Source organism: Gigantopelta aegis, chromosome 12 (genome assembly GCF_016097555.1).
Source record: "Gigantopelta aegis isolate Gae_Host chromosome 12, Gae_host_genome, whole genome shotgun sequence".
Classification (NCBI taxonomy): Eukaryota; Metazoa; Mollusca; class Gastropoda; order Neomphalida; family Peltospiridae; genus Gigantopelta; species Gigantopelta aegis.
The window spans coordinates 50273831-50285468 of record NC_054710.1 but is presented as its reverse complement, the minus strand read 5'-3'; the positions used below and the strand labels follow the sequence as shown (position 1 = coordinate 50285468).

At 35.3% G+C, this 11638-nt stretch overlaps 1 protein-coding gene across 1 annotated transcript in view; it reads right to left on the bottom strand.

The window, feature by feature from the left end:
- Positions 1-10310, bottom strand: part of LOC121386938 — a 32412-nt gene extending 22102 nt beyond the window's left edge. The window contains exons 1-3 of the mRNA XM_041517992.1: positions 10231-10310; positions 5461-5775; positions 181-326 (exon numbers count right to left, since the gene is read on the bottom strand). Coding sequence (XP_041373926.1) covers positions 181-326; positions 5461-5775; positions 10231-10294 — 525 coding nt within the window. The 5' untranslated portion in view covers positions 10295-10310. The remainder of the gene's footprint in view (positions 1-180; positions 327-5460; positions 5776-10230) is intronic.
- Positions 10311-11638: the final 1328 nt, after the last annotated feature.

The window sequence follows — 11638 nt, the reverse complement described above, 5'->3', positions numbered from 1 at the left end:
TTGGATAGCCCACTTTACTTCTCAGAGGCTCATCTTCTTATCACTTGAACTTAATGAGCATAGTCGATGATGTTCATCACAAACAGTGTTGATCACAGTACTTAAATTAAACTAAAACTACCCGAAATGAACCGAATTTTGTAAATGTTTAAATGCAACATTATCATAAATAAAACTTACTTGACTTTTACCAAACACCCAATACATGTTCACAGTAGGATATGTGCAATCAATGGAGATGCTGACATTAAAATCTGCTTTAGAGTCAATCTGTTCCTGTGTAGGAAGGGCATCGGCAACATGGATTGACGTGTTCAACAGCTCTACTGAAAATGTATTAAAGGCACAATGTGGATGTTACAATGATATGCCAGTGTTATATATTCACTTTGTACAGCTCTACAAAAAGCATAATATACTAGTATACTTAATTTCTGTAAACAATTGTGAATATGTGTGATACTATTAACAGCCTTGTTATGCCCAGGGGCGGGGGAAAATGAAACAGCCAGTTGTTCCCGTGTCTCGTCCTCAGTAAATACTTATGCCTAGTGTGGGAAAAAAGGAATAACTGTTCTAAATATGTATGTACAACTAGTAAAATACACTTAGAACACACATACTTAGAAAAAGCTACCGCACATAACGAACTGATCGTAAAATCCCGTCCCCCATCCCCACCCCCATATATATATATATATATATATATATATATCAATAAATTGTAATGCATATAACTATGTATAACAAGTTAACTTCTAAAACGAACCAAATATTTTGTCTGAAATTGTGATTTTTCGGAGTAAATTAGTGTGCATACAATGAAGAGAACATAATTTAAACGCTACTTAAAGCAATAACTGCAATGCAGCAAACATGACAACTAAAAAGATCAGTCAAAGAATAAACAAGTGGTGTATGTGCCTATGTGCCTAAGTGCCTAAGGCACATTTTTATAAATCTTATAAATAATAAGCAAAAACTATATATTTTAAGTTCTGTATTTATTATATAACCTTCGTTTATTTGTGCTAAATATTTTTGAATTTAATGTCAAAAGGTATGACATAACTACACATTCTTAAATCTATGGTGTTATTGCTTTAATCGATTTACTTAACGAATCATTTTTTTTGTTTACAACTATATGTAACTGTTTGAAATAAGATGATGAAATTTGTAAATCGTGTATGACGTAAGTATTTGTACAGCATAGTATGTACCGTCATAAGTAACAAAAATATGCTAACTCCAGTAAAGTAAAGGGAATTATCCATCAAAATGTAGCAAGGAGATAACCCTGGGGGAAAAGGTCTGAGTTTGGCAGTCATACACATGGACAATATAAACCAAAGGGACACAACACAAACACAAAGTGGAACCATTAGTCCCCTCGCACATTTATTTCCTAGTGCAGTAGAACTGGCTGAGGTGGGCCAATCAAAAACTAATTAAAAATAATAACCTATAAGTGTTGATTACAATAACACTTATCAATTACTGACTATCAAAATTTAACATCCAAAATTTGAAAGGCTATCTTCTTGTATCTTCCCTTAGGAGACATTTAATTTTGTATTTATTTTATTTTATTATTATTATTATTATTTTTTTTTTTTCTAATCATGTAATACTGATTCAGGTAACTATTTAACATTAATCAAATTGTGAACTGTCCAAACAGATGTCAATTCACATTTATCTAGAATATTGTTGACAAATTTGTTCCATGGCGAATCAATAGCATACATTAAATAGTATAACCGTGCTGATATCTGATTTGCATTTGTACATATCAAATTCCCCAAAAGGTAACAGGAATGTGAGCTAAAACTGGCCCATTGTTAGGTGTTAGAGGAAGTGTTTTACCGATCATGGAGCCCTTGAGAATAAAAGTGGTCTAACTAATTTGTTGTCATTTTTTAGTTAACGCCAGGAAACGATACCTAACTTATATAGTTATTTTGTGCAATAGTGGTCAAACTCATATCTATCTCCATTTCTGAATTAGAGATAACATTGTTTTAAGTACTTCCATGGTTGTACAACATGTTAATACAAGAATGGTATAACTCGAAATCCAATATGGCCGCACCCATGAAGAAATTTTGCAGTGTGGTCAATACCATTTCTAATATTGAGGCTGAGAAGATGTTTTAAGATTCTTAGAGTAAGTGTCTATTAAATTCACATGTTGAAGATTGTGTTACACTATTTTGTTTGAAATACTTTAATGACCTTGTTTATAGCAGGCAGTTTCCGTTGTTATGTGTAGAGTTAGACCACTACTGAACTAAACCTATTCTAAATTGTTGCAGGCCCTTTAGATGATTCGGAACGAGATCCTGATTATGACCTTGAAGAAGAGAGAAGTAAACGGAAACGGCAATGTGATGAAGATGAGTTAATACGCAAGTAATTATTTTTATTAAATCTTTTGAAATATTGGCACATTTGGTATTAGTGGAAACAAACAAACTACGAGGATCATTCATGCATAGTTGATTTTAGTGTTATTTTTGCACGGCAGTAAACCTTCAATTGGTATATACGGTGCACAAATCAACAGTGAGGTCAAGTAAGCATGGTTAACCGATAATAGATGTCCTTATCTGTATTCTGTGCTTGTCTGTTATGTAATACCACAGTAAAGTGAATTAATTGTAACGTTAACACTGTGTCTTTCAAAGAGTGTTCTCTATAAATAAAACTCAACTTGTCTTCTGTCATTTATTTTTCAGAAACCACCAAGAAAGGCAAAAAATGGATTAGGTGCCCTTCTCGATGGATCCGCAATGAAAGAAAATGTCTAAGAAATACTTGGCAAGAATACAAAAATGCTTGTGGAAACATTGTTCCTGCAAAAACTTTAACTCAACTACCAAACCATGTTTGCCAACTGAAATGTAAAGAAAATGTTACGGAAAAACAGCGAGAAGAGATCTTAAAATGTTTTTGGAGTATTGGTGACAAGCAGAATGCTTATTTGTGTGGTGCTATCAAAATTGTTCAGACAAAGCATCATCAAGATCGCAAGGATCCCATCACGTCACGACGTACTTACTCACAAACATTTCATGTGACAACATCAATTGGCGTAGTTCCTGTTTGCAAAGTATTTTTCGTTGCAACGTTTGGTGTGTCAAATGGTCGGATTGCCAGGACAGTAACAACACAGCTGACAGAAGGTGATGGTGTACCCATCCCTGATGGCAGAGGAAAACATAACAAACATAAGGCACGAGACAAGGATCGTCTGCAAGAGATGCATGACTACATCTTCTCATTTTCATCATTCGAAAGCCATTATATTAGATCTCACCAGAGATCAAGAAAATATCAATGTATGAACTCTGTTCAGAACAGTGTAAGGAGAGTGGCAAAATCCCTCCAAAAGAATGGGTGTATCATAGAATTTTCGTAACTGATTTTAACCTGTCCTTCCACCATCCCAGAAAGGATACTTACAAAACATGGGATGTCCTTAAAATAAAGATGGATGCAGATGACAACAAGCAAAAAACAATTTTGAAATGTGAGCTCGAAATCCATCACTGAAAAGCAGAAAAACTCAGGGAATCACTCAGAAATGAATCCGAAGCAGCAGAATGTGATCCATCATACGAAGTGTCATATTTGATTTACAAAAAAACTCTCCCAACTTCTTATTTGTCAACAGGGATTAGTTATTACAAACAACAAATGTGGACTTACAATCTGGGGATCCACTCAATGGCTGACAATTCAGCCACCATGTTTATGTGGCACGAAGCAACTGCAAAACGTGGAGCTAATGAAATTAGATCATGTGTTTACAAGTATGTGAAAGAACTGTCAGAGCGAGGGGTTAACAAAGTCACTGCTTTCAGCGATGCTTGCAGTGGCTAAAACAGAAATATAAAAATGTCTTCGTTTTGGTCATACATGGTGACAACATTAGGTATAGTTGAAATTAACCATAAATTTATGATATCTGGGCACAACTATCTGCCCAATGACCAAGATTTTGGAATCAAAGAAAATAAAAAGATGTCATCTACACAGATATATGTGCTCAATGATTGGATGAATCTCGTTTCACAGGCACGGAAACGGAATCCATTTAGAGTTGAAAAAATGGATCAGGCAGGTTTTCTCAATTCTGATGCCATGACAGAAAGAAATGCATTGATGAAAGTCAGTTCGCTGGCTCAAAATTCAGTGGATATGTTTCAGAAAGGACAATCCTCTGAAAATGCTTCTGAAATACACGGTGGACGAGGATGCCCCTTTCTATGAGATGGATATGGAGCATTCAGTTGCAAAGGTAAGAGGACGGCCCAAATAATCTACTGCTGTTGTTCTTCATCGATTATACCAGGAACCAATTCCGATTAACCCTTTGAAACTCAAGGATTTGAAAGACTTGCTGGATCTTGTGCCTCCTACCCACCACGCATTCTACCAAAATCTGATTGGAAGCGAGAGGGAACCACTGGTTCATCCAGACATCTCAGGTGATGAAGATGGAGACCCATACGTATCAGATTCAGACTATAACTTGTGTTCCTTGAGAAAACGTTCCCTTGGAAATTGTTCCCTTGAAAATCATTCCCAAAATAATTAGTTGTCAGTTGAAACTTAAAATTTAAATAAATTGTTTAACAAGTATGAGTTAGTCTTAACTGCATTTAAGTTGTGTTTGGCCATAGTTACTTTGATAAAAAAAAAGAAAAAAGAAAAGTGGTCTAACTCCTAACATCAATTTTGAGGATAATATTAGACAATTTTGGGCAAAATCATTCCCTTTGGTAAAATAATCTTTTGCACAAAGATAAAATACATTGTAAATGTTTTGTAATTAAAATTATAAGCTGGCTTCTGAATTTTGCACAGTTTCTAGACTTCTCAAAAACATACAAATGTCAGTTAGACCACTTTTATTATTAGGGGCTCAATTTAGTGTGCTTTAAATTCTGTTATACAAGTTGTTTGCAAGAGGTAATCGACTTCTAAAATGTTTCAAAAATCTTAAAATCTTAAAATACACAACCCATTCATCCCCTTTACAAATTATGTATCTACCCCTGAAATTGTAAGGATCAATGAATGTCTCCAGGATGTTTAGTACAGTTTTCACTTAAAACCTATTTTTACTTATTACATTTTAAGTATAAAAACATAAGGCACTGACTAATTGGCTCATAGTAAAAAACGTAACAAATTTTAGGTTGTATAAAAACAACAATAACAAAATGGAGCGTTTATCCAGTCAGTTCCCATATCATCCAAATGTCGCTAAGCTACTATATATAGACATATTATAGGCTGATTTTGGCACGCACAATTGAAAAATCCATTAAAATTATGTCAAAGTAATGTAAATGGAAAAGTAAATAATGCAAGCAAAAGAACAAATGTTGGAAAAACACCCACATCATTACAAAAACAATATTTGCTAGTTATCAAATTGTTACTTACCTGCAAATGGAGGTGTTAAATTCAAATAATTTGAAAATACAGTGGATCCTTGAAATACTATCCAAGCACCAGCATGCCGTTTTGCATTAAATGAAGGTATTTCAAGTGCGATTACATTTGACGAAATTCTCGTGACATGATTTCCTTTTGCAGAGCCACACTTTCCATGGTTCTTCAAACACACTCCCTCTGTAGATGACTTCACCATGAAACTAATTTTATTAGTGATGTTTGTTATCTCATTATTGTTGTATGTTAGAGTCGGTGGCTGACCAATTACTGGTATAGTTCTGTCCTTTGAAAGAATACGAGCACCTACAAAACAAACAAATCAAAATATATTGTTGTATGTTAGAATCAGTAACTGACCAATTACTGGTATAGTTCTGTCCTTTGAAAAAATACGAGCACCTACAAAACAAAAAAATAAAAAAATATATATGTAACAAGTTGATTATTAGTTTAGGAAAGAAAACAATGACATCTAGAATAAATTACAAGATAATATTTTGGGGTGGGTGGGTGAGGGGTGGGTGGTGTTTATAGGTCAGCGATAACTTCGTTCATCTCGGTCCAGTAGTCTTGGTCCATATTAAAATAGGTCGACTCACTATGTAATGATCAGATTGCAACTGACAAGTATCCCGTGTCTGCTGGATGTCTGAATTTCCCCTCATAGTTTGACAGTAAACGTTTCGCGAGATACCCGAATAACAAGTACAGTGTTGCCACAAATGACAATAATTACATTGGATAACTTGACATGATAAGCATGGATAGGGCACATCAAGGACAGCTGGTGCCATATTTACTGGTAGTCGTCTATGTACCCATGTATAGTGATCGTATATAGCCAGTATTTCTGCGGGAATATAGCAGGTTATTTAAATGGACAATTTCCATAAGGGTTCCCAACCATTTGACATGACTGCACAGTCTGTAGGGCACTGCATGTTAGAAAGGGCAACGTTTTTACAGTTCACTATATAGTAACTAATGGAAATAGAGGGCATTTAGTATGTTTGAAAATAATTTTTAAAAACACCAAAAAAAAACAACAACTAACAAACGAAAACACTCTAACTCTAATCCTTGGAAATGACCAGCAATGTGTTGGACATAGCAATGTGTCATTCGCCGCTGCCTGCATCAGCTCCTACGCCCAACACTGCGACACCAGTTGTTGTGGCCAGGAAAAGGAAGGCGACAAAATCAACCACCCAGCCCGACAAGGCAATACTGCTGTGTTAGCATATTGAAGTAGGACGAGTATCTTGCTTTTTTCAAAAGTATATAATGTATATAAAGTAAACGTGTCATGAGTAGTTAGTTTGTTTAAGAGTATCTCTGTAAATTGTCTGTGCATATTATATAACAGTATAATAATTATTCAGGGGCTACTGTTTTGTGTTAACCGGTGTAGTGAACTATTTAGCTGTTAACGCCCACTCTTAGGCATTGGTATTTCTATTAATTGATAACCCTTAATGAAAACCATTTAACATATATTTTTATAGATGATATGGTTGGTTTGGACAGTCTGACATGGAATATGTTAGACCAAAGTAATGCTGGCGGGGGGAGGGGGGGGGGGTTGTCTAGAATGGCAAGTAGAAATTTAGACCACGCCACCCCTCCCCACATACTATGTACATGCGCCTGCAACATTATTGACAAAAAGGCACAAACTTAAAATTATATAATAACAAGATAATTTATATAACACAAATATCACACTTTTATTGTTTAATTATTATTATCAAATACCAGCATACCAGCACATAATGTCTAACAGATAATTTTGTTTGTATATCATAGGGGCAAATTATATGTACTTGTATTTGTGAGTACTAATACATGTAACATGCTTCGAATTATGGAACATGGTTTTTTTTGTGTTTTTTTAGTTTTCAAACATTACTTTTAAATGCTTAAGAATGTATTAGTTGGAATAACACAATAAATAAAGACGTTGCTTCTGCTCATGTAGTAAGGTCAACAAAATGAGTACATACTCCTGAAAATGATATAAATGGAAAATATTGGAATAAATAGAAAATATTTAAATAAAGAGAGGTGCCAGTATCCAAAGTTAATTAAATAAATCAGAAAGGAAACAGCTTTTCATTTTGTTTACATTATAATTAAATTTTTATGCGTACAACCAGACTTAAATTTTCATTGTCCAGGAAGGTAAGTCCGGCCTGGACTTGATATCCTGGCAGTCAGACCAGTATTCCTAAGGAACGTAAGTCCTAGGACTTGCATTCCTAGGTGTATTAGACCTAGGATCTGCATTCCAAGGAGATTAAGTCTGGGCAGACAACTGTCCCTGCAGACTTGCATTCTGTTTACACCAGGAAAGTGGCCTCTCATCAATCGCGTCAAGCCGGAAAACTGGCTTCTTCACATTGATAGGGTTAAGCACATGACAGATGCAACCTTCGAAGTAGTCCTATCACTCTTTAATCAGATATGGATCAGGGTTTCTGCCAAAAGTTAACCTTTTAACAAAATTAATTACTCTTGTCATTAATGTGTGGGTTTTTTTTTACCCTAACCCTGAACGTAACCCATTTTCTTTCTGGGGAAGTCCCCCCCCCCCCCCCCCCCCCCCACGCACACACCCTCTGTTGACCGTGCATGCATTCAATTCCACAGCACCATATCCAAACATTTCTTCTGGCAAAAATACTGACGATGGAGGGCCAAAGTCCCACAAAATTAAAGCACACTGGATGTTTAACCTTCCCAAACGTCTAAATAATTATTTAATCGAAAACAAATTAATAACTGATGTATGGAGTGGCTTTCGTAACAAGTACTCTACAACTGATCAAGTAGCCCAACTACAAAACTCTATTAACGACACACTTAGAAAGCCTCATAAAGTCTGCTCAATTTTAATAGATATTCAAAAAGCCTTCGACATGGTCTGGCGTCAATGCCTACTAAAGGAATAGGAAGCGACTGGTGTTCAAGAAATACATACTTGAACAATGTACACATACATATGGGCAAAATCAAGCAATGACAGGAAGACACAGGTAGTTCTAAAGTGTGGTTCCACAACAGTAAAACGACCAGACGCTCCAGGCGGACAAACTAAATTTGCAGTTATTTCTGGTTGAAAGAGCGTTAAATGGCATAAAATCGCTCTGGAAACTTTGGAAATAATTCTATTTGATAAGTTCAAAAGAGCAAGCGAAGTACAGACTGATCCTGAAGTTCAAAGCAAAACTAGGCCCAATAACGGGAAGATATTTTCTGAAGTCAAAATGTCAAGGCATGCACAAAATGTACTGTGAAATCAAGGTCGAAATGCTGAACTAGGATTAACAGCACAGTTTTGGATTACATACTTGGACATAATATGGTTGGTCTTAACATCCTACCGAGCCACAAACCATTTAAAAAGAACAATATGAGCTATACTTGGCATGTTTCCAAGTCTTGGTTCATTTGCTGTTTAGTTTTAACTATCCCAATTATGTTCGATACCTGTCTGTGTACTTTGTTTCACTCGTCAACCTCTCACACACTCGTCTAGGAGCAGACCAATCACTGAAAATCTGTGAGATTAGTGTATCCAGATCGGATATACCGGCATCAAGAAATCCAAATGACTTGACAATTAAATGGACAATCACCATTCAAAATCCAAAGGAGGCATCAGTGGATTCAGTAGAATAATATTGATAGTGCCTGACAAGACATGCAAGGTAAGTTACGTAGAGTTCACACTGGATATGGCAGGTATGCATGATGCTATCCAGCATACTATCGATTGTGTCTGGCAAGACATGCAAGGTAAGTTATGTAGAGTTCACACTGGATATGGCATTTTGCATGATGTTATCCAGCATACTATCGATCGTGTCTGACAAGACATGCAAGAAGCCACACTAGATATGGAAGGCATGCATGATGGGTTTTGAAGATATGATGCACATGATCTGTCAGCAATCAGTGATCAGACTTGTTGATGTTAAATACCCCAAAATGCCATGGCTAATTGTTACGAGATATTAAACGCCAACACGCTCACTCATTGTAATAACATACCAAACTTAAGTATGCTTTATTAACAAGCAATCAGAACCGTATAATTTAGTATGTGTTTTAGTCTTGTTAACAATTATTCTTTGCATTAGTCTTGATACAAATTATTGTAAGCATTGTACACTTGTCTGGGTAATTAATAACGTCAACAGTCGAGACAGGTTTGCAGAGTCTAATAAGTGATTTCAAAGTGTTACAAAGTCCATATGAAGTTGACCTGAAAGGTTTGTTTTGTATTTCGTCTGAAGCAGTTGCATTTAAAACTTTCAGAACGTGTGGAAAAAAACTGTTTCCCAAATCTTCGAACAGAAAAATTGTTTGTTGAAATACCGTAGCACAAGAACAATAAATTAACTGGATAATTATGTTTTAATCCGAAAGAAAAAAAGGTATACCTATTTCTACCCAATGCAGTTAACGAATTCTGCCACTGGTATAAATGAATCTTACAGCATATTGGTAAAATGTACTTACAATCCAGAGTTGCAAGCATGTTCATGGTAAAATTGCCGTGGGAAATGCCATGGAAACTATTTTGGTCATTTACTTAATGAAACTCAAAATTGATTTGTAACTGTTTATAATAAAGTCACACACAAGATTTCAGGTCAATATTTTGAAGTATTTTGAAAATAAAGGTCTGAAAAAACATGTGGGAGGCTTGTGGTATATTCTGCAACAACAAGAATAGTAAACGGCATAACTTACCATAAGAAACATCTGAGGTGCTCAGTAATGAAAGATATACTAACAACAAACAACTGTTCATCATTTAGTGTTTCTGCAATGACAAAAAAACCACAATACTTTCATACAGAATCGCATTATACATGTATTTTATATTAATTACATTTAGGCCAAATACAGTGTATATATATATATATATATATATATATATATATATATATATATATATATATATATATATATATATATATATGTATGTATGTATGTGTGTGTGTGTGTGTGTGTGTGTGTGTGCGTGTGCGTGTGCGTGTATATATATATATATGGTTCTGATTGTATGTAAAACAAATTAGGGTAGGTAGGTAGGCTATAACTTTTGTTTTTCTTTTTTTTTTTTTAATTCCTAAAATCTGTCAAACTGGTCCTGGCAAAGAGCAATAATGTAACATTTCAAACAATTGCCTTTTTTTTTGCATTAATTCAGTCTCGTTCCACTTACTTAAAGCATAGGAACATATTAATGTGACATGCTAATCAATATAGCCTATTAAATCAAACTTGACGTGCGTCTCTTTTCGGCTATTATTATCTTACCATTTGTTTACTTTTTGACGATTATTGTTGGACAAAATCGCCGTACTCAGTGGTTGAACTTATGTCGGTTGAAGTTGGGCAAATCATAATGCATTATTCCTGTTTGAGGCTGACACTATTTAAAATGTTTAGGCCTATATTACAAAAATAATTTCATATATTATAAAAGCGTATCACAAAGTGCGTGCTTGTATTGTTGTTGTTTTAAATAACTTGCGTTCAATGGCTTTGTCTGTTAATTAACTCCACTTTCTTGCCGGGTGAGATCGCCATGTTTGTTTTCCGTATTCCATCTTTTACAATTCAATTCAATTTATTGTCCAATCCCAAACAAACTGGTATCAGCAAACAGAAAAAAGAAGAAAGAAATGTTTTATTTAACGACGCACTCAACACATTTTATGAACAATCAGCAAAGAGAGTTCTCAGATAAGAATTATCTAATTCTAATGCCAATATAACAAATTAATATAAATATGATAAATGTGTATGTTTCCTTTCATCGACGTTTTGACGGATTGAGGTGGGCGAAATCGCCGTATACTCAGCAGTTGGTCTTTTGATCGCCGTACACGACAAGGTAGGTCTATTTGTGTTTGCAGTGGGGCAAAATCGGCGTACACGACAGGGTAGGTCTACTTGTGGTTGTAGTGGGCGAAATCGCTGTACACGATAGGGTAGGTCTACTTGTGTTTGTAGTGGGGCGAAATCTCCGTACACGACAGGGTAGGTCTACTTGTGTTTGTAGTGGGGCGAAATCACCGTACACGACAGGGTAGGTCTATTTGTGTTTGTAGTGGGGCGAAATCTCCGTACACGACAGGGTAGGTCTACT